This window comes from Juglans microcarpa x Juglans regia, chromosome 4S, assembly GCF_004785595.1.
Source record: "Juglans microcarpa x Juglans regia isolate MS1-56 chromosome 4S, Jm3101_v1.0, whole genome shotgun sequence".
NCBI lineage: Eukaryota > Viridiplantae > Streptophyta > Magnoliopsida > Fagales > Juglandaceae > Juglans > Juglans microcarpa x Juglans regia.
Genome location: NC_054601.1, coordinates 10,026,437 through 10,049,333, shown reverse-complemented (window position 1 = coordinate 10,049,333; position 22,897 = coordinate 10,026,437). Strand labels below are relative to the sequence as shown.

The window sequence follows — 22,897 nt, the reverse complement described above, 5'->3', positions numbered from 1 at the left end:
CAAATAAAATAATTTAAACATAATGATAAAATGAAAATAAAATAATTAAATCTAACAATCAATTAATTTTAAAAAATAAAGAACAGTTTAAATGCATAACAATAATTAATATTAAGAAACATATCAAATTTAATTTTCACAAATTTAAAAATCATAAAAATAAACCCATTGAAAGTCCAACAATTTTAAAATAAGAAAATAAATTTTTGAACAATAAAAATAATATTTCAATAAAAATACACTAAAATACAGGGTGTTACAACACTAATCCTATAAAACTTTCTATTGTGCCTCAATCTCTATTTTTAGTCGATGTCGAGTTTTTTGGATAATTATTGCTAGTTGTGTCTTTTGAATTTCAATTTTTAAACGATTGATTCTCTTCTCGCCATATGGTGGTATTTCTGGATCATACCAACAAAAAAACCCACAAGAATGCCCAGTCTGCAAAATTAACCAACACATATTAACAAACAAAGATTATCCATATGGTTTTTCAAAAACAAACCATATTTCTGTATGAATAAGCATCATATTTCTTTTGAAAAAAGATGCAAGTAAAATAGACAAAGATTAAAAAGTAACTTCTTAGCAAACAAGTAAATAACATACCTTAAAGTTGTGACAACTGAAAAATCGGCACCTCATTATCTTCGGTATGCACGGTTCGTCGACATGTTTTAATACCACAAAAGCATATTGGGTATTCATTTTGAAAAGAATTTATTGAGTATGAGATATTGCTAATGTTACTACGTGCTTCAGACATTGAGTCAATATTAACAGCCTTTACTTCTGGACTATCAAATGATTGATTAGTGGCCTCATATATATATATATATATGAACAACTGCTAAATTTTAGAACTAACCAAGTATTAAACATTATTGTATTGATTTAACAGTGGCTCTAAAGAAAAAGTCACCAACACAGAATGCTGACATCAGCACCATTAGCCCTCTTGTTATCCAAACTTGCTCTTACCATCTCATCCTTCCAACACAAAGTGCTGAAAACCCAATCGACAATTAACCAAATTATGCTAGGCAGATTGCTAACAATTAACCAAAATAACCAAATTGTGCAGAGCGATTGTTAACAATTAACCAAATTATGCAGAGCGATTGCTAACAATTAACCAAATTATGAAGAGCAGATTGCTAACAATATTACAACCACATATTGGAAGAGCAACTAAAAACAAAATGACCCCTTTCGGTGTGACAACGGTGAGTCGACGAAAGCTTTAACTGTGGTGAGGGGTTTCGGTGGGGTTTGGCCTTGGGTTGGAGTTGAGTTTCGTTCTGTTCTCTCAGAAGGCTTCAGTGGTCTTGGTTTGGCCGTGGGATGGATGAAGGCTTGGAGGGGAGGTGACGAGAAGTGTGAGTTTCTCGAAATGGGTCTCTTTTACCATGGAATAGATGAAGGCTTGAAGAGGAGGCGATGGGAAGGGTGAGTTTCACGAAATGGGTCTCTGTTGTTGTGGATGGATCGAGGCTTGAAAGGGAGGTGACATAAGAGTTTCTCTAGAGGCTTCTCGAACTAGGTTTCTCTTTGGTGGGATGGATGGAGGCTTGAAGGCGAAATGGGAAAAAGAATACGGGAAGACGAAATGCCTGGAGGTTTGAAGATGAAATGGTTTTGAAGATGGGAAGACTAAATGCAAACAAACTTTGAAGACGAAATGCTTGGAGGGTAGACGAAATGTTTGGAGGCTTGAAGACGAAATGAGTTTGAAGACGGGAAGGCAAAAGAAGACAAAATCACTTTATTTTTAAACGAAATGGCTTTATTTTTTTAATCTATACATGTGTGCAACATGGCAGCCACGTCAATCGATAAGGGGGAGTGGGACTCAAGAGCGGCGGACGTAGCTTTATTCATAAGTCAAATTCAATCATGTTAGCCCTACGTACGAATTCCTTGCTTGCAAATATATATATATATATATTTATATATATATATATATATGAGTTTTGCTACTCAATATTCCACATATTTATTTTTATTTATTTTTAATATTTTTTTTGTTTTATTTTTCCTAAACTAATTGAATTCTTCTACTCATCATCTATACACCATATATTTAATAAGAGAAAAAAATTAAAAATTTATACGTAATATATAGTGTAAAGATGATATGTAGAATTTATATATATATTTGTCTGTCTTTTTCAAATTACACCCTCAAGTTTTTATGTTTGTAATTATTTGAGCTTGAGCAACTTAACAGTTTCAACAAGAGATTGGGCCTTGTTCATAAAATAAATAAATTAATTAAAAAAAAAATTGGGCCTTGTCCAGTTTGGAAAGTACGGATGGACAATATCAAAATTTTTGTTTTTTATTCCTCAAAATCAATCTCGTCCGTTCATTTACTCACTCCGTAAAAGTTGTCATTCGATTCCCATTCCACAACGCTCGCCCAGTTTTCGCAGGGGAACAAAAACTCTCACCAAACTGCCAAAGCGCACACACGCAGAGAATCCCATTTCGCAAGGATCTGAAATCAAAGCCCTAAACTTGCTCGCTTCCCTGAGTGGATCCGACTCTCTCCCTGGGCTCTTGAAGTCTGCGATGACGCAGCGAAGAACGAAGCTCTCGTTCCTCCTTTTCGCTCTGTGCCACGCTCTCACCGCCGTTGCAGGGTTGTTAACATCCTCTCTCTCTCTCTCTCTCTCTCGTTGTCCCATTCGGTAAGTATGATGAATTGCATTGTTTCCGTGCTTAAATTTGTGGTTTTCTGGTCAGGAAGAGCTACTACGATATTCTGCAAGTGACGCGTGGTGCGTCGGACGAGCAGATCAAGAGGGCGTATAGAAAGCTCGCGTTGAAGTACCATCCTGACAAGAACCAGGGAAATGAGGAGGCGAATAAGCGATTCGCCGAAATTAGCAACGGTATTAACTAAAACTTTGATGCTGTTTGTATACCTCCTGTGTAATTGGGCTATGCCTATTTACTTCTATTAATAAAATGTTATTTTACTTATATATATATAAAAAAAAAAAAAATCAATCCTATTTTGCATTCTTTGATTGCTTAAGGAGTAGATTCCTATACTCGCTGGTTTAATCATGAAATATTTGTTATAGCGTACGAAGTGTTGTCCGATAGCGAGAAGAGGAATATATACGACAGGTATGGGGAAGAGGGGCTGAAACAACATGCATCTAGTGGCGGAGGCAGAGGTGGCGGAATGGGAATGAACATCCAAGACATTTTTGGCCAGTGAGAACTTTTTTTCTCTTTTTTGGAACTCTTTTGCTTGTTGAAACTTTAAACTGCTTGGATATAAAATTGAATATTATTGGAAGTTTAATTTAGGAATACTTAAAATTGAATCCCAACCCCACCCCCCACCCCCCGTGGGGGGCTCAAGTGGTAAGAGTCTTGGTCTTGGTGGTATAATCCCTCGAGGTCTGAGATTCAAACCGTTGAGGACAAAAAACTTTCTAGGGGCCATCAGACTAGGAGAAATTCTCCTTTAATTACCCAAGTTGTATTTGTAGGAATCTCCTTGCCGAGTGACTATTCACCCCCGGGATTAGTTAGGATTTTGTTTCGGAGACCCTATGCTAATAAAAAAAAGTTATTGTGGAACTCAAGTTATGGGACATTTAATCTCAAATCATAGTTGCATTGGAATTTGGACTACTATGGCTCTTTCAGATTGAAATTCCCAAGATTTGCTAAAAGCAGGCATTAAAAATTGAAACTTCCCACCTATCAAAAAAAAAAAAAAAAAAAATGAAACTTCCCATAAGAGAAAATTATTTGGAAGTACAATTTTCACACAAGCAAAACATTGGCATTGATGAAGGTGTGGATAAGGATTGAGGTTTATCTGTTGTTTTTCTTTTTCCTTGTGATTGACACCGTTGTGAGCTGAAGCCTAAAACTAATTTGTTGCATCTCAATGGTCATTGTTGGCAGGAATTTGATAGGAATATAAATGAAAGAACGCCCTTGAATTTTTCTCTGCTTTTGCATTGCATGATTCATTAGGTCCATCAATGTAATTGTACGTTGACCATTGTTTTCATTAATTTAAACGTGGAAGCGATAATTTCCCATGTGAGAATGGTTTTTGTGGTCATGCAGTTATCTGTAGGAGTGTAGCGAGCAATCAGAATTGAGTTGGCAGATTGCTTTTCTTTGTTAATGTGCCTGCAGCCTGCCTCTTTATGACTGACATGATATTGTCTTCTAGTTTTTTTGGTGGGGGCCAAATGGACGAGGAAGAGAGAGTTGTTAAAGGCGATGATGTGATTGTTGATTTGGATGCAAGTTTGGAAGATTTATACATGGGAGGATCATTGAAGGTATTCTCATCTCAGATATGTAATCTTAGAACATGTCTTCTTAAGCACTAGGCAACCTGCATACCAGTCCTGATGAATTCGAAATGAACTAGTATCCAGTATTGATGACTGCCCAATCTGTGAAATTTAAAACGAAGAATTGAACCCCATATTTTACTTTTCTGTTGTTCTGTTGTTTAGTATTTGTATTCCTTTGCCTTATTTCATATCTGCCAGCAGATGGGAGAAAAGACCATTTATAAATTAACTTTAATTTCATATTTTGAGCTCCTTCTGTTCCAATTAACCTTCTAGGAGCTGTATAAATTATCAATGATTTCTAATTGAACTTGCGGTAAGCATGTGTAATGTGCAGGAATAGTATAGCTTAAATTAACTTTCTAAGTTTTATTTTAAATTTAGCTTAATTTATTAATAGTAATTTTTTTTGCTAATGAGATTATCAAATTAGTTGGATATAATATTTTTTTAGTTTGTAAGTTGAACTTATTTACATTTAATAATAACAAAAATGAGGTGTGGATGATGTGGCTTTATAGAACTAATTTTCATTAAATAGTAATATAGTTGGAATGCTTGATAGCTGATGAGGTGCCTTCATATATGCTTTGAAAATTTTATAGTATGCAAAATAAGTGGTGCTTTCTTCTTTTACGTGAGCTTTTATGTGGGATTCATCAGGTTTGGAGGGAGAAAAACATTTTAAAGCCAGCCCCAGGCAAGAGACGCTGTAATTGTAGAGATGAGGTATATCACAGGCAAATTGGTCCAGGGATGTTCCAACAGATGACAGAGCAGGTATACAATTCTGCAAATCAATTCTAGTGAAGTATTTCTTCCTGTTTTTCCTTGTGTCTAGTTAGCAGGCAGTACTATTTCTTTTTGGCCACAGTGGATGCCTTGGTTTGGCTCCATATTATTTTCTGTACACTGTAGTTGCATCCTCAGTTGGGCAATTTTATGCTATCTCCATCTCTTTGTTGACACTAGCTCTTAGATGCTATTTTTTTACATTATTACCTATTTCATATTCTCTTTCAGGTCTGCGAACAATGCCCAAATGTCAAATACGAACGGGAGGGATATTTCGTCACTGTTGATATTGAGAAAGGGATGCAGGATGGGCAAGTAAGCTTTTAGATTTTCATTTAATTATTTTAGAAGCTATATATCATTAGATGGGTATTTGTACTTCTCGTGCATGTCATTAGCATTGTTAGCCACTTGTTTTATTGTATATACCTCTATCTTGCCAAAAATTGAATGTAATGTATTCATGACATAAAAAATCAGTGAATAGCAGTGTCCTTAGCCCTTAACCATGTGAAGTTTTAGTAATCATGTGATGAGAGAGAGAGAGAGAGAGAGAGAACACCCTTGATCTCCATATTTGGGGACGTCTGCACTCTCTAAAATCATGGTTTTGTTAGAACTGAACTTGGAGTAGAAAGCAGCAACTGGATGAACTTGCTCTTAATCGGTAGTTTTTGTAAATATGATTTTTCTTGATTTGCTGAATAACACTATTATATGCTTTTCACAGGAGGTTGTTTTCTATGAAGATGGCGAGCCTATAATAGATGGAGAAGCTGGAGATTTAAGGGTAAGTTCCTTAACATCGTTTTAGTGCCTGGTCTTGTGCTCTACTGTCTACTGACAATATATACAACTTTTTGGGCAGTTTCGTATCTGCACAGCATCCCATGATCGCTTCAGAAGAGAAGGCAATGACTTGCACACATCAGTCACCATAACACTGGTAATTTACTCTTTCTCCTAATCCAAAATTAATGGTATGTTCTTTTGTGGAGACTATAGATGAGAGTAAGGATAATATTTTGAGTTCTGAAAATGATAGTAGTAGAGAACAAAAGAGATGTGTTGATACTGAGCCAAAAAGAAACCCTATGGTTTTCAAGATAGCTGACAAAGGTAAAATATCACTTATCATCTATAAAAAAAGATGTGTTACTCGTACTGAGGCAAAAGAAAACCCAATGGAGGTGAGTAGATTTTAAGATAGCTGACCAAGGTAAAATATCATTCGTCATCTAACGAAAAAAAATGTGTTAGGATTATTTTTTGTTTTCATGCTGAGTTGATTTTCTGAACCTTCCTCAGGTTCAAGCCCTAGTTGGTTTTGAGAAGACAGTCAAACATCTTGATGACCATTTGGTGGACATCGGCACGAAGGTAAGGAATATCATATCATCTAGCTTCCTGTTATATCCCTAAGGTTGGTGGCCGGGTTGGTGGAAGATACTATAGTTAGTATCTTGACTGACATGCTGTCTTAACTACTCAGGGAATTACTAAGCCCAAGGAAGTGAGAAAGTTAAAAGGGGAGGGGATGCCGTTGCATTTTAGCACAAAGAAAGGGGATCTCTATGTCACGTTTGAGGTTTTATTCCCAACCTCTCTAACAGAGGACCAGAAGTTGAAGATTGAGGCAGTTCTTGGTTAGGATATAGGTGAAATGTTTTTGTTTGGGTTCGAAGATGTAATCAATTGTAACATGACGAGGGTATTATAGAAAAATTCAGCGGACCCTGAGGTTCTTTCTTTTTCTATTAAATCCTTTTTCTCTTTGTTGTTTAGTTGTTTTCTAAGATGTTTTTTACTGTAATCATTGAAGCTATTGAGGCATACTATTTTTTCCTCGTTGGCAGCATGGTTCTCCATTGTTAGAACCATGATAGAAATCAGAAAGCACTGAATTTACTGAAGGGGGAGAGTTGCTATTAGTCTCGTATTCACTTTGCGGATGATAGTGGATGGAGGAAAATTTCCAAAAATCTGATTTTAGAATAGCTTATTCTCATCAAAATTGACTTTCAGGAATGATGCTTCAGGTTGTTCTTCAGTTTTGCAGAACTGAAAAATGCATTATACAACATAATCAGCACATAAGCATTTCAAAACTGCACCAGAAGCATTTCCAGAAACAGCATAAGAAATGGCTACTTATTTAATTATCCACATTTGTCTCTGGCTATGGCAGGGCAATTTCTGACCTGCGTAGGTGCCTCAAGCTGTACCTACCACCACGGGTTACCCCGTGGAACGAGGATGACTTGATGTTTCTGGAGGAAGATGATGGTTTTCCAGTGCTTGAGAACCGGGTTGGAATGACTGTGTGGTAGGATTCATATAGGGTAAGCCAAGACCCCATTTTGGAGGTAAAATTTTTCATTTTTCTTGGTCTATTTGTACCATATCTGAATCTTTCCTTTTAACTTACATTTCTATTGAAAATTGAAATACTGGCCATTGGAAAACCTCTCTAAGGCTAGCACATTGCTTACAATGCAAATAGTCTCTCTTACAATTTGGGCGAATAAATCACCAAAATCTATACTATCTTCTAAGGTAGAAAAATATTGAAGTCTCTGTAGCTGACATTCTTGTTAGATCTTCTTTGAAGGATTTGAACCATGATCTCCAGTTGTTGTGCAGCTTACAAGTACTTGAGAAGAAAAGGCCCTTCATATTGCATTTTTTCTTCCCATTTCCCTCCCAATGGTCCCCCAAAGATTTGCTTGCGTTTACAAAATCTATAGTGCTAGCATTGTTGGAAAGATGCTCCAGGTACCACTTGAATATTTATTTATTATGTCTTTACCCCTCTTTTCTTCCCTGGTGCTTCCCCGGCCACAGTACTCTAATATGCATGGCTATGCTCTACTCGGGCTGGAAGGTGTTGCACCACATTACGGTGTTATGCATTTGGCATTTATAGGCTTGGATTGCTTACTATTAAAACTCCCAGCTGTTTACACCAATTCAGCTACTCTCATCTCCATCTCTGACCTCATGCAGGGGATACATTTGTATTTCGAGGCAAAATGTCGAATTCAAGATGCCGTTTAGAGGTGTGCTGGGATTCTCTCCCCCTTTTATTTCAACAAATACACAGTGCAGAAAGCCAGTTAGCCAAAACCAAGTTGAGATTGCCTTATTCAGTTCTAAGGCACATGAAGGACACGAGTTCAGGAAATTGAAGCCAATTCCAACTTCAGCAATTTGTTACCGGGAGAAGTCACTACTGCTGGCCTGTATGATCCTAAGATCAACCCACGGTGAATAATATTATATCCTCGTAATGGAATGATGGTGAGATGACACTGTAATATATAGTATATTATTCTTTCTTTTTAAAATCGCCATGCAAGCAGTAGGCTATATGTATACCCACACCGTCTATAAAAGTACAATATTATCGTATTACATATTATTGTTAAAAAAAATAATTTGTATTATAGTATTTAGGGACAACATTATTTTTCAATCTGCAATTGTACAAAGGAAAATTTCCATTAAACAGGTGGTGTCAAATATATGGATGCAATGTATTGTACTAACATAATTATATCAGTTCAGAGACAGAATATAGTTTTGAGGAATGGTATAATGAAATGAAAAATTCTATTCATCGTTCCATGCAAAATTTTATTATTTTATTATATCTTATCAAATATGTGGTGTATGAAAGATAAGTAAAAGAATTCAATTAGTTTAAAAAGAATAAAACCAAAAAAAAAATTAAAAACAATTTAAAAAAATAAAAATAAATGTCGTGTATGGTTATTTTAAAAATATATTTAAAATAAAAATTTTAACAAAGCTCGAATGAAATATGGTAGCACTGGCACATTCAAGATTCTCTTGTACTTTAAAGACCAAACTAAAAATATGGATGACTATTTTATTGGGAAAAAAAACACTATTAAGTAGAATAGTTATTTTGCGTACTGATTGTGCAATTTTCGTTGGTCCAAAGGGTTGCAAGCCTAAAAAATAGTTTAAACTCTCTAAGGGAGTTTTACTCAACATATGGAATGTTAGTAGAAGAAGCAAAACAAACACGAGCTATGGCTGTTTCCCTTGGGGACCAATTTTCCCTGTTACGCAATTTGCATTTACGCCTTTATAATTAAAGAGAGATTCATAATCCTCTGACAAGATTTTCTCAAAATATCTTGCAGAGTATTCTCCTTTTGAGCTCGTTGATTAACTAGTACCTCTGTAGAAAATACCTTTCCACAAATATGGAAAAAGAAAATTGCAAGCTATTTCTCGCTTTATCATAGCTTTACGCTTAAAAAAATTAGAGTGTGTTTTGACGTGCATAAGGAGAAGAAATGCAAAGCTGTGGTGATTTGGAGAATAAAGAAACAACTTCGATCGTTTGGTAGTAATAAAATAAGTGGTAAATTCCGGGGATAAAATGTAATTTTTCCATAAGACCAAGAAACAAAACCGAGCCAAAAAGTACTTAAAAAACTTTTTTCTCAGAAATAGAACCATTATCAATGAAATTTTATAGACTTCCAAATCACAATTGGCCACTGATTCACTCAAATATAGACCTGCTTTTTGAAGAAAAAAGGGGACAAGGTTTTATTTTTTACTTTCACCAAATGTTGAGCTCCGGAAAGAGGATTCATAATATTGTAAGCCAAAAAACTACCGTCCAGAGAAGTGAAACTCCCACGTCTAGAGAAAGTAAACACAGATGATGGTTAAATTGTTACACATTCGACGCTAGCTTTCTTCATCTGCCTCGAATACCTTCCTCAGCTTCTCCTCGTCTGACTCAAAAACCTTCCTGGCTTGTTTCAGCTCCTCATTCATAGAAAGCAACTCCGTACAGCGGTTAAGTTTTGGCATGTCCTGCCGCATCAAAGAGTAAGATTGGCATTTGTTTGCTATCAAATAATACAACAGACTTCAAGCAAGAACATTTTGCAGCAGCATATATCCCACATCAAACATCTCCAGACTCTACAAACTCAAGAAATATTAGAGAATTTATCTGCCACCAATTTAATTTAGCTAAAGAGGAGGAATAAATGGGGGCAGAGGATGATGTTAACTAAAGAGTTTGTCCTTACATGGTTCTAGCAGTTGGGGTCCTAAGGATCCTGTCGTGGTGAGGTTCAACGGCACCAAACATGAAATAACAAGCCTTCCTCCTTAAATAGTATTGAAATAAGAAAAAAATGAAGGAAAGTTCTTTCCACGTAGGTTCTTTTAAACATTTTCAATAGAAAAGATAATCAAAGTGTATGAATGCTTTTGACTCAAACAAAGTGAAATTGTTATGCTATATTCAAATTTCATTATATATATGAGACCTGCATAGTCAACTTGCACCTATAAGTACAGCAAAGTGAGCTTGGTAAATGGTATGCTTCAAAGCACATGTAGCCATAAAGAAATTCTCTGTTAGTGAAGTGAACTTTTTTGGTGAAATGGTAACTAATAAAAGTACCTTGCGTATCAAATACAGGAAATCTTCAACCGATAGCTTTCCTCTCTTTGATCCAGTATCTTGGGCTTTATGCACCTTCAGAAAAGTCAAAAGGTATTTTTTTTTTTTTTTTTTTTTATAAGTAAGAAAAAAGTTAAAGATCTATAATACACCTTGCATAAAATAAGAAATAATGAGTACCCAAAGAAGTACCCCTACCAAATCGGTGACATACTCCACAATGATGTCCTCCACTAGTGCCACACTTTCTGGAAGCGGCTGATAATGGAATAATAAACATAATATCCAAGATATTAGGCTTTTTTTATCAGTAAAACCCAAACTGTACACATATCACAATCAGCAAGTGCATTATAACTTCAAAAAGTCACCAATCAACCATGAGAAACTATATCTTACAACTGAGATGCAGAACATTACAGTAATCAAGTAATTGACAAATGAGATGCATACAATTGCATTTGCAATACAATTTCAGAGTTCATTATAGTATCCAAGATATTACGCTTTTTTTTTATTAGTAAAATCCAAACTGTACCCAAAATCACAAACAGCAAGTGCATTATAACTTCACAAAGTTACCAATCAACCATGAGAAACTATATCTTACAACTTAAGTTTCTCACGGTTGATTACCAGTTATGGGTATCCATTAACGAAAGCAGATTAACAATTATGGGTATCGTCTTCAAGCACAGACCATTATACAATAGAAAGTTCTACTTACATTGGGGTCATCACCAAAACCATACATCATATGCTGCACTGTTAAAATCCAAAAGAAGAAGAATTAGGCAGATAACACAAGTTCTGAAAAAACCCAGCAAAGCAAAAACGTTTTCACATACGCACATTCTTTCTGGAAGACTCCACGTTTACGCTTAAATGAAGTTTCTGAGGGTTGTAACGACCCGGCCTTCGATTTTGAGGAGGGTCCCCCAGAATTAGCATTCATATCAAACTCTCAATTAAGTCTGTCACGTTGAACATTGAAGTCCTAAGATTGAACCCAATATAATAAAACTAGAAGTTTCATAATTTATAAGAACCAAGAATCAAACAAGACTAACCTAGCTTAACGTAATTGTTGCAAGCAAAAAACTGCTAGACCCAAATTCTGCTTCTTAACTTCGCAACTCCTGGAATTTGTGGATGAAGCTCAGACAATTCTTTTGGGAATTGAAACTGGAGTGGTAACATAAGGAGACTGTTCACATAAACAGTAACAAATATGTGTCAAGCTATACATGGAAGGATATATAAATTTCAAGATTCTCAACCTTTTTCCTATCATGTTTTATTGATCGAGTAAGAAAAAGGACCAAGAATGTAATTTGAAAAACCATAACACCTTGGAGTACAAAATAATTAGTGTGTGTGTGTGTGTGTGGGGGGGGGGGGGGGGGGGGGGGGGGGGGGGGGGGGGGGGGGGGTTGTGGTAAGTAATGCTTCAATAGATCCAACTTCTCTATGTTTCCTACTAGAAAACTTAAATCTACTAAGAAGGCATCTTGACTCAAATGTCTGCTAGCTCCATGTCTCCTTGCCATCAAACTAAATCCATTTTGTTGGTTTAGTTCCCTATGTTTCGTTCTCAATTCCAGAGTTTCTTTGCTTTGAATGCCTCCCCATCACATTAGGCACTCATCCAAAAAACTGCTCTTCATTAAAATGAACATTAAAAGTGAACGCCCAAAACAGGATACAGATTAAAAACTATTGCAACGACAAACCCACCCATCATGTGATGCAGAAAGAATTCCCAAAACTAGACATCACTGCCAAACCTCGAACGGTATCTGCAAATCCACAAGCCACACAGATACATGCTTAAGATAATAACTACCTAGAATAAATTAAGAAATTCTTCAATTAATTTCATCCTCTGTGATTAGAAGAAGAATTAATCCCACATCCTAAAAAACGAACAAAATTAAACCTAGACTAGTCCACACTTGAAAAACTTTCACCGCACTTGCAATTAATTCATGGAGAACAAGTATGTTCTAATTCATGGGGAGCAACTTTCACTTTCTTTCAAGTGAAAAAACAGAAACAAAAGAAAAAAACCAAAAGCAGAAAAAGAACGGAAAGGATAGCCCTTAGGGATAGGGTCTGTGTGATCGAATAGAGGTGCGGCGGTGAGGTAGGCTCCGGCGGCAGCTACTAGGTACGACAGATAGCCTAAAGCAGAAAGAGAAATAGGGATGGAATGAGGGAGATGAAGATGGATGGAACCGAGAGAGAGAATAAGGGTTACGGCCATAGAAGGAGAATTAGGGCGAAATCGAGAGAGGGAGAGTGATAGAAACGTACGGAGAGGGATAAAAGAGAGAGGGAGAGAACTTACTAAAATGGAGACCGAGCGGAGGGGTGGCAGAATAGGTTGGCTGCGGTGGTGCGAAGGTAGGGCAGCCTAATCAAGGACGGAGAGAGAGAGAGAGGGGAACTTAGTGAGAGTTATAGAGAGAGAGAGAGAGAGAGAGAGAGAGGATTGAGACTCACCGGCTAGGCGAGATAGGCGACGGCACGGCAGAAAACTCACAGAGAACAGAGGGAGCGCATCGGGTTGGGGGAAGAAGGCACAGGGACCCTTTCCACCGCAAATATAACCAATACATTTAGCGGCATAACAATGTCGCCGCAAAAAACAAAAGCGACGAATTTTAATTTTTCCTGTACGATTATTTGCGACGATATAGTTTCACCGCAAAAAATACTTTCTAATGACGAATTCTTGATCGCCGCCCATAAAACGATGGAAATGCAAAATGCCAAAAATTGATGTATTGCGTCAAAACTCAAGTCGCCACAAAAAGTCATTTTTAAGTCTCTTGCAACGTCAATGCATGGTTGAACAGGTAAACAAATTAGTTTGATTTAGAGTAATTTTATTCTAAGACATCTACACTATACCGGCTAACGTGATATAATTTGATTTGAAAAATAAATCTTATCATTTAAGTGATTTAGATAATGTATTCTATACATCAGCTTGAGAATAGAATAATTATATAATTTATAAGATCTAAGTATTTTTTTTTATCATTAATGAAATGAGATAATTTTTATAAACATATTTTTTAAAGAGCAAAGTAGAATATTTTCATAGGCATGGAACTTGTTACTAATTTTCACCTAAAATAGGAAGGTTTTTATTATTTTGTAATGTGTAAAAGTAAAGCCATTGCATTGTGGTGTGGTGTGGTGTGGTGTGGTGCAATGCAAGGCATTATTAATTTATGGAGACTGAAATATTGGTAAAAGAGTCTGCTCAAAAGCCGAACAAACATAATTAATCAAAAGCCATATGATTTTGACTTTTATTTTCTAATTTCAATTGCTTTTGTAAATTCTTCATGAATGCTTTTGATTCCTATAAGTACATTAATTAACCAACCAAAAATTAAACATATATTGAATTTATTGGTTTTTGCCTTCTTTTATTATGGGAAAGAATGCACCATCTATTTAATTTATTTGGTTAAAAAACCCTTCGCTAAAGATGCCTGTTTGGGCCCCAAATACAATTTTTATAATTTCTATTGAAGAAATGGAACTATCAGACTTAGGGCCGTAAAGAATTCGGTCCGAACCAGCAAAACTGATTGGACCAAACTAAATTCTGGACTAGTTAGTCTCGGTCTCAAAATATGTGAATCGATAAAATATATTATATTTTTAAAATATTTTTAATAATTTAATATATTATTTTTATATAATAATTATATAAATTAATGATGTAATTTTTATCTAATTTATTTTTATTGATCATATAAAATATAAAATAATATATACTATTAATTAATAATAAATCATAAATTATATGATAATTTATGTCATTATATATAAATAATTAATATATCATATATTCATAGAATCATACAAACTCTACTATTTACACTTAATTAAAATAATTAGGTAATTTTTTTAAATACCTAATTTGCAAGTAAGTATGAATAATCTATGTACAGTGAAATTATTTGATATTCATTAACATTAGTTCAAGCGAGGTGTCGAGTGTGACTCAAGCGAATACTAGAATTTGTGTCCTTCTTGAGCCTATTGTAGTACGAGACTCGAGCGAACTCACAGGTTGAGCTTTACTTGAGCCCACTGTCGAGCGACAGTCGAGCGAATTTACTGTTTCTCGATTTTTCAGCTCCAAAACCAGTCTCCACCTCAACAATTAATAATTATACATTCTAAAGAATAAAGTCTAAGTTAGTAAGTAGTATCTATCAACATTATAAATATAATTATAGTAAAATATTTTTTTAATGAGTTACTTACATAATCTATATTAATAATTCACTTAATTTTAATTTAGTAATTTAAATATATTTTTTTATTAATTTATTTGAAGAAACAAAAGATGAAAAAATAAATAAAATAATTAGGCCGGACCAACCAGACTGGACTAGACAGACTAGACAGACAACTATCGGTCCGGTCCAGTCTCTATTGATGTTCAGTCTGGTCCGATCATGGAAAAATGATGGACTGAAATCACTGGACCGGATTGATTTACACTCATAATCAGAGTTTATGTTGAATTTTATCCACATTTGCTTATCATTTCATCTCACTGTTCCCCTTGCATATTTTATTATTATTATTATTATTATTATTATTATTATTATTATTATTATTCACAATAGATAAGGATTTCCCATGATTTTCTAACCTAAATACTTTTTAAAATTTGGAAATTAAGATTTAAGTATAATATGTACTGGACTGGAATTCACATTGTCCATAACTTTTTCGAGAAAGACGTAAAAAAAGAAAATGTCGATTGTTGTGATCCTACAATTTTATGGGAAACCTAATTTGGATGTTTGAAACCATAAGCAAGGGCAACCATCCGTACCAAATTGCTCTTGAAATTGTTAATGGTACATAGTAGCTCCACATTTTTTGGGTATGGAAAACCATGCTCTGCCCTTATGCTCCATCCAACTCCCACCCACTCTAAATTTAGATTTGGAGAGCTTTGACGGCCAAATTTCCTACATGAAAAATAGACACGTGTGTCATTTAAGCCATAATAGTTAATGGATTCCCTTTGAAAATGAGTTTTTCCAACATCCAACATACGTAATTCTCTCAACCATGAACCCCTTGTTTTAGGTCCTAATTAAACCAAACCCACCCTTAAAAGCAAGTTGTGGGAATTGTTTATTTGTAGTCAAATATTTACTGTGAAAATGACTATTTTCTATTAAAATAAGTCTGTTTTCTTTTCAAATAGTTATTCTCGTTACAAATGTTTATTTTTCTTGTAGTAGAATGAAATGGTTGTTTGGCCATTAAAGCCGGCTTGCCAACTAAAAATTAAAATGCATTCGTGTAAGAATACATACATAAAGAGGTTTGGTTTTTGAGTATTTAATTTCGTTGTAACTCAATTATTAAATGAGATATACGTGTCTCGTGATAATAACGACTCGACCACAATATCTCTTATTTTCTCTCTTATCTTTTCCTCACTTTCTTTTCATGACCCTTTGACTAATCCGCGTTTAAGCTCTTAGGTCGTGGTTGTTTTAGGGTTAAACAGAATGTACGAAATGCCTTTTCTTTTTAATATTTCTTTAGTGAAACGAGTACTGAAAAAATCATTCTACTTTATTATATTGAATTTCTTTTGTAGGTTTAATCCCATGCACCGGTACCTTACTGCCAATTTTTTAAAACAAGTAGTCGTTCAAACTTCAAAATTCCATCAATAAAGTTTTGAGTAATGGTAGATCTATATTTAGGGTGTGTAAATCCCAGCGGCATCTATCACTAAAATAAAAAACTAACGATATGCATCTCACCCACTATGTAAGATGTGGTACATTTATCACCATTAGATGACATACATAATTGGATAAAAGTAGAATGGTAGTGTGGTGTATAAAACTTTCCAAAAATATAATTTACGTGGATACCAGATTTATCTATTTTTTTAAAAAAAATATTGTGTGAAACTTGCAAAACCTAAAGCTGCAAATATCATTTCCGATAGAGTTTTTATATACATTGAGTATTTGAGAAGAACATTTTTAAAATAAAAAATAGGTTAGAAAACTCTATCATTTAATACAGAGACATCAAGGGATGCTTGGCGAATGAAATAAGATGAGAATTTTGTGAATAGTAGTATAATAATTTGTGAATAGTAGTGAGATAGTTTAAGTTAATATTTTATGACGTTTTGAAAAATGAGAGAAAAAGTTAAATAAAAATATTATAAATTTAAAATATTGTTCGAATATAATTTTTTAATATAATTTTTATTTTAGAATTTAAAAAAGTTAAATTGTTTTTTATTTTTTATTTTTATTTAGAAATTTAAATTGTAATAATTAGTTTGAGAGTGTTTTTGTTTGAGTGATATTTGGAAAAGAAATGAGATGAGATAAAAATTACTTCCAAACATCCCCTGACAGGATATATAAACAGTAATTTCATTAATCATGTCTCTTGTTTGTGTGGGCGAATTTCATATCTTCAACAATGCTGGCGCCATTCCCTACAAAATAAGGTCTATTTGGTTTCACAACTTTTTGAAACATCTCATTTCATTTCATTTCAAGATTCAAACACAAATATTTTTCAATTTTAAATTTTAAATTTTTAACTTTTTTACCTAATAATCATTACAACTTTTCTAAACTTCAAAACAAAACATAAAAAAATATTTCAACTTCCTCAAATCTAAAAAAAAAATAATAATATTAAAAAATTATAGTCTAATCCTCTTTTAACTTTATAAATTTTTTATTCAACTTTTTATCTCTCATTTTCTAAAACTTCATAAAAATCTTAACTCAATCTATTTACTACTATTTATAAATTATTTCACTACTATTTACAATTTTTTTTATCTCATCTAATTTTATTTGTGTATTTTATTTGTGTAACTATCATTTTGAATAGAAGAAATAAATTCTCAGTTTTTGGGAATTAGTAATAAAATAATGTATAATTATTAAAATAAACAGAAAAATATTTAATTTTTACGTGAGGAGAGATAGTTACAAAGGTGTGAAGGTTGGTAACGTGGACGTTGGTGACCCATTTAAACATTCTCTCTCCGTGTGAAGAACAATAGAAAGGAAGAGGTCGAGGAGGAGGCGGAAGAGGAGAAGGAGAAGGAGACAACTCCCCTTGTTTAAAGAGTGTGGGTGCACGAACGTCTGCATTTTCTTCCTATATATAGATATATATATATATATATAGACATATATATATATATATATATATATATATATATATATATAACCTAGCAAAAACTAACTAAGAAACATATATAGGCGTAGGTACCTCAGGTTGCTTGAATGGATAGTTTGTGCTTGAAGACGGGGATTCATGGCGGCCTGGGGGTATGTAGTGGAGCTGGTGCTAAGGGTCTGGATGCCTGGACGACTCCGTCTCACGTGAGCACTATGGGGAGGTCCACTGGAGAGAAAAAGTTGACATCCTTTTCAAGGTTCTCATTCAAGTATGCGTTGAGATCTCTTTGGCCACCTAATAGAGGTGGGGGGACCAATAGGTACAATGGGTTGGCCGTGGAAGACCCCGTTTTGGTGGAAAATAATAGCAATGTTAAGAATAAGGACAAAGGTGCAGAGATGGAGAAAGGGAAACGCGAGAACTGGGCGTTGAAGATTTTGCATGTGAGATCTCTTTGGAATGAGAGAAGCGCTAGCCTCGTAAAGGTACAGGAGGAGGAAGATGAGGCCATGGCAATTGATGAGAGAATTGGTTCTGATGGTGTAGATGATAGGGAAGATTGTGATGCTTGTAGAGTTGGTTATGGGGATGATGAAAGAGAAAACATTCAATTTGATAGAGATTCGTTTTCAAGGTTGCTAAGAAGGGTGTCCTTGGCTGAGGCCAAGTTGTATGCTAAAATGTCTTTTATGGGGAATCTGGCCTATTCCATTTCCAAAATCAAGGTGCTTGCTTTTATTCTCATCTTATATAATTTCTTTGATTTCGTTATTATATAATTGTTTCATTTATTTTTTGGTTTGATGGGTTTGTGGGATGGATTTTTCAATTGCTAAGCAGATGTGCTGTTGAAATGAATGGAAATTTGGGCGCTTAAAGGTTTGATTGTTTTTTTTTTTGGGAGTATCTTAGACGACTTAAAAAATAATTATTCGTTGAATCATTGCTTGAAATTTTAATGTTTCTATTTTCTATCTAATTATGATCAATTTAGGAAATTTTTATTTTATTCTATCTGTTTTGATTCTGAAAATTTATATCAATACGACAATTTGTTGGAAAATTTTCAAAAAAAAAAAAAAAAAAGAGCTGATTAGATGCCTTTTTTTATTTTTTTATCAATGGAATTAGCTTACTAAATTTGGAACCATATAAAATTGGAAGGTTCTCTTCTGTAGAAAAGTGTAAAAGGGAGGATCCGACACAAATTCAGGATCTCCAATTTTCCATGTTGCTTAACACAACTTGATCCTTTTCATTCCCCAACCATTTCGGTGAGAATGAATGTGGAATCTCACCACAAGGATTATGAAAATCATGGCACACTAGGTTAGGGGTTTGGTAGAAAACTAGATGATTTAGTACATATTCATTATTATCTGTAGTGTTCATGAAACCTGTGTTGTATTTGGGCATAACAGGACTCGATCGATATCTGACTATCCTGTTTTTTATAGAGATTTTATGCTGTCATTTGGTTTGGTACAAGATTTATGATGATTTTTTATAATCCAGCCTGGGAGTCTTTTGAATCATCATGGTCTGCGCTTTGTAACTTCATCGACAGAGAAGGAGGAATTGGCTGCAAAAGCTGAGAAAAATCACTTGTTAGTTGAGGCTTCAGAAGTAGAAAATGGCAAGTTCGAAGACAAGGATCACAAGAATGAAAGGTATCAGATAAGTGCATCTGCTGCAAGCCAAATTGCTGCCTCTGCTGCTTCCTATTTGCATCCTCCGACCAAGACTATACTTCCCCTCAAATCCTCGAACAATGTGACTGGTGAACATTTGCTTGAAGGAAGTGGTGGAAGTGATGACGATGGTAATACAATAAAATTTGAGATGGCCTCTTTGATGGCAACGACGGATTCTGTGACGACTGTGGTTGCTGCTAAGGAGGAAGAGAAGCAGGCTGTTGCAAATGATTTGAACTCAATGCGCTCATCTCCTTGTGAGTGGTTCATATGTGATGACGATCAGAGTGGCACAAGATTCTTTGTCATTCAGGTAGGATGAATATATATCGTTAACTATTTTCTTTCTTCATAAAGTCTTACAAGTATTAGGTAATTGAGGACTGCTTATGTCCTTTATACAATGGTTTTTTACCACCTCAAATGCACTTGTGAAGCATTTTGGACATTGATCTAACTTTTCTAGCTAGTAGATCAATGGAGCATGTATTGGCTTCATTTCTTACTGACGGTATGCTAATTTGATTGCTAATTTTTGGCAAATTTTGAGTTTCTGGTTGTACTAAAAGTTTCCTATATAGGGGTCAGAATCACTAGCATCTTGGCAAGCAAATTTACTTTTCGAGCCCATTCAATTTGAGGTAAATTCTAGACTTTTTTTTTCCTAAAATTTCTCATATCTATTCCACTATTTCCCATATAGAAATTTGATGGAGATATATATTTCCAAAAATTGAGGAATGTGATGTATAATTGTGTTGTGTAGGGACTTGATGTGCTTGTGCACAGAGGTATTTATGAGTTAGCAAAAGGGATCTATCAACAGATGTTGCCCGAAGTCCGTGCACACCTAAAATCTTGGGGAAACAAAGCAACCTTTCGATTCACTGGGCACTCTCTTGGGGGAAGCTTGGCACTGGTTGTAAATCTCATGTTACTGTTGCGGCATGAAGTGCCAATTTTATCCTTACTTCCCGTGATAACATTTGGTGCACCATCTGTCATGTGTGGAGGTGACCGTTTGCTTCGCAGGCTGGGATTGCCAAGGAATCATGTTCAAGCCATCACAATGCACAAAGACATTGTACCTCGGGCCTTCTCTTGCAATTATCCTAATCATGTTGCTGAGATTCTCAAGGTTGTCAATGGCAACTTCCGCAATCATCCTTGTCTCAATAATCAAGTAACTTTCACTCTTCAGAAAGAAGCATGAACTAATGAAAAGAACAAATTTCCTACAAGTCTAAACTATCTGACCATATCATCTTTTTTTTTTTTAATAAACTGTAGAGAATACTTTATGCTCCAATAGGCGAGCTTCTTATACTACAACCGGATGAGAAATTCTCTCCCAGCCATGATCTCCTTCCTTCAGGCAGTGGTCTATATCTTCTAAGTAGCCCGCTATCTGATACCATTGATGCAGAGAAGCAGCTTCGGGCTGCACAAATTGTGTTTTTGAACTCACCACACCCACTTGAGATTCTAAGTGATCGGTCTGCATATGGTTCTGAAGGAGGCATCCAAAGAGATCACGACATGAATTCTTACATGAAAACTATCAGGGGTGTGATTTGCCAAGAGCTTAGCGACATCAGAAAGGCAAGGAGAGAGCAATGCCGCAAAATTTGGCGACCCCTTGTGGCACCTTGTGGCATCAGTACCGGTATAGTTGTGGGGAGGTCCATGATATCAATCAATAAGGGTGGAGACCAATCCAGCTTCTCTGGCATCTCACAAACAGAAAGAGAGCCATTGAAAAGGTTCGGTAGGCTTGTTGCGTCACAGCACATGCATTTGTTTGTGGTGCTCCTGTTCCCAACTCGATTGTTATTCTTAAGGGCATATAGCATGATTAGTTTGAGTTAGGCCAGTCTATCTAGCTTGGCAAATGATTCACCACCCTTGTTGGGGAATCCGATATCTCATAGTTGTATAGGACCATAGGTGGAGGCCGGCATGCACATCGCTGCGACGACGGTTGGATGATTCTTTATTCATTATTGGAAAATTGAAAGCAATTCATGTTACTTTGAAAACAAAAATGAAGAGCAATTCATGTTGTTTTCTTTTAGATTTGTAACACCAAAGGTGTAAACAAGAATCAATGTTTCAAATGAAATTAGATCATCATCAGAGTAGTGGTGCTTTTATGGTGTAAGTACCACTTAGTTCTTGATAATCTTCTTTCTTTCTTTCTTTTTCTGGTAACAATTACCATATATTGGTTGCTTTATCCAATGCATTCTAATTGTTAGAAAAATTCTAAAGGAAGGCAAGTTCGCATACCCCTTGCGCACCCTTATCTACCTAGCATGCCACCCACACAATGAAATGGCTCATTTTGTACTTGCAAAATCGGTTCATTTCAAACGAACGGGAGTTGAAAATGGGATAGGGGAGGTTTCAAACAAGTTAATGGATGTCGTTTTCGTCTCCTTCACTTCCCCACGTGAGATCCATTCCCCCCTTCCACTCATTCTCTCCTCCATGATCGCAAACCCTAGTTGAAGAACCCTAACCCTAAATTGCCATCGATTCCCCCATCGTTCACCTTCCATTCTTGCCATTTAGGTTAATTCAGACATGGTTGCAAACACAGGCAGCAGGGGTTTCTTACTTGCATCCATTAAGTAATACTTTTAGTTGCATGACGTATTTTTGACCAAAAACAGTAATTGTTCTACAATCACATTCCTCGATCATTAGAGCTTTTTCCCATTTAATGCTTGAATCGAAATTGTAAATTGATTGTTACTGCAGTCAATTTCATAAGTAGTTACTAGAGTTTCTTGGCTTACCTGAACTGACTGGTAATTTCAAATTTGCAACCTTGGCGTGTTCCTGAATATCCCATGAAAAATATATGTCCATTGTAATTTCAATGGCATATAATATTTGGTGCATATTTATTGTCCTTTGTTTGGTCCTTTGTAGTTTTTTTGAAGTGATGATGTTTCCAAATTTACTTTTGGTTGAAGCTTTGGGTTATGAGTCTGTAATGGCTGAAAATGTTATAGGGAAATAAAAGGGGACGATGTTGTTTTTGTATTAGTGAAGGAAGCATAAATGTAGTATATTGATTTCCTTACCTACAATGATGCCAATGAGAAAATGTTATAAGGGCATATGCATGTGTAGTTCTTTATTCTGGTTTTCTTTCTGGAGTTGATCACTTTATATATCCTTTTGCTATTGGGGAGGCCTTGGAGTGTAGGGTGTCAAATGAAAGAATTTCCATATTGTTATAAGGCCCTCACATTTCTAATATTATTGTCAACATCTTGCTTCTGTGTTTACAATATTTGGGGCATTGCTCTTTTGTTCAAGTATACCATCAAATAGTATGTGGTCAATTAACTTTTCCTTTGCTATAT

At 35.2% G+C, this 22,897-nt stretch overlaps 3 protein-coding genes across 10 annotated transcripts in view; 2 read left to right on the top strand and 1 right to left on the bottom strand.

Moving 5' to 3' along the window:
• Positions 1-2,393: 2,393 nt before the first annotated feature.
• Positions 2,394-22,897, top strand: part of LOC121263407 (dnaJ protein ERDJ3B-like) — a 29,393-nt gene continuing 8,889 nt past the window's right edge. Inside the window, exons 1-12 of one of the 3 annotated variants that reach the window (XR_005940256.1) lie at positions 2,394-2,648; positions 2,752-2,900; positions 3,096-3,231; positions 4,214-4,325; positions 5,007-5,123; positions 5,367-5,453; positions 5,869-5,928; positions 6,007-6,084; positions 6,447-6,518; positions 6,631-6,879; positions 7,327-7,913; positions 8,145-8,399. Coding sequence is in view for 1 of the 3 variants with exons in the window: in XM_041166273.1 (XP_041022207.1) it covers positions 2,578-2,648; positions 2,752-2,900; positions 3,096-3,231; positions 4,214-4,325; positions 5,007-5,123; positions 5,367-5,453; positions 5,869-5,928; positions 6,007-6,084; positions 6,447-6,518; positions 6,631-6,789 (1,041 nt within the window). In the remaining 2 variants the exon portion in view is untranslated. Of the gene's footprint in view, positions 2,649-2,751; positions 2,901-3,095; positions 3,232-4,213; positions 4,326-5,006; positions 5,124-5,366; positions 5,454-5,868; positions 5,929-6,006; positions 6,085-6,446; positions 6,519-6,630; positions 7,052-7,326; positions 7,914-8,144; positions 8,400-8,443; positions 8,452-22,897 lie in introns of those variants that run through there. The other 2 variants (XR_005940257.1, XM_041166273.1) reach the window with 2 other exon arrangements.
• LOC121263408 (transcription initiation factor TFIID subunit 13) lies at positions 9,699-13,255 on the bottom strand. 6 transcript variants are annotated; one of them, XM_041166278.1, is made up of 9 exons: positions 13,105-13,229; positions 12,950-13,015; positions 12,337-12,398; positions 11,670-11,738; positions 11,452-11,573; positions 11,327-11,364; positions 10,798-10,857; positions 10,600-10,674; positions 9,699-9,998 (listed from the first exon to the last, which is right to left on the bottom strand). In XM_041166278.1, exons 5-9 carry the CDS (start codon positions 11,552-11,554, stop codon positions 9,870-9,872), a joined length of 405 nt encoding a protein of 134 aa, XP_041022212.1. In that variant the 5' UTR covers positions 11,555-11,573; positions 11,670-11,738; positions 12,337-12,398; positions 12,950-13,015; positions 13,105-13,229; the 3' UTR covers positions 9,699-9,869. The 6 variants fall into 6 exon arrangements, with proteins under 6 accessions (XP_041022212.1, XP_041022209.1, XP_041022214.1 ...); XM_041166275.1 differs by having other exon boundaries at positions 11,670-11,806; positions 13,105-13,227; XM_041166280.1 differs by lacking the exon at positions 12,950-13,015 and having other exon boundaries at positions 13,105-13,250.
• On the top strand, positions 17,892-21,647 carry LOC121263410 (phospholipase A1 PLIP2, chloroplastic-like). The gene is made up of 5 exons (XM_041166281.1): positions 17,892-18,551; positions 19,342-19,833; positions 20,102-20,161; positions 20,287-20,703; positions 20,811-21,647. The coding sequence occupies exons 1-5, from the start codon at positions 17,931-17,933 to the stop codon at positions 21,387-21,389; spliced, it is 2,169 nt and encodes a 722-aa protein (XP_041022215.1). The 5' UTR covers positions 17,892-17,930; the 3' UTR covers positions 21,390-21,647.

Excerpts from the sequence above, each read along its gene's own strand:
- LOC121263408 (XM_041166276.1), bottom strand. The coding sequence starts at position 11,554 with ATGAATGCTAATTCTGGGGGACCCTCCTCAAAATCGAAGGCCGGGTCG. Across the intron at positions 10,858-11,326 it reads GTTTTGGTGATGACCCCAAT|CCGCTTCCAGAAAGTGTGGC; the intron begins GTAAGTAGAACT and ends TTCCATTATCAG. Across the intron at positions 10,675-10,797 it reads TGGAGTATGTCACCGATTTG|GTGCATAAAGCCCAAGATAC; the intron begins GTAGGGGTACTT and ends ACTTTTCTGAAG.
- LOC121263410 (XM_041166281.1), top strand. The coding sequence starts at position 17,931 with ATGGATAGTTTGTGCTTGAAGACGGGGATTCATGGCGGCCTGGGGGTA. Across the intron at positions 19,834-20,101 it reads CAAGATTCTTTGTCATTCAG|GGGTCAGAATCACTAGCATC; the intron begins GTAGGATGAATA and ends TTTCCTATATAG. Across the intron at positions 20,704-20,810 it reads ATCCTTGTCTCAATAATCAA|AGAATACTTTATGCTCCAAT; the intron begins GTAACTTTCACT and ends AATAAACTGTAG.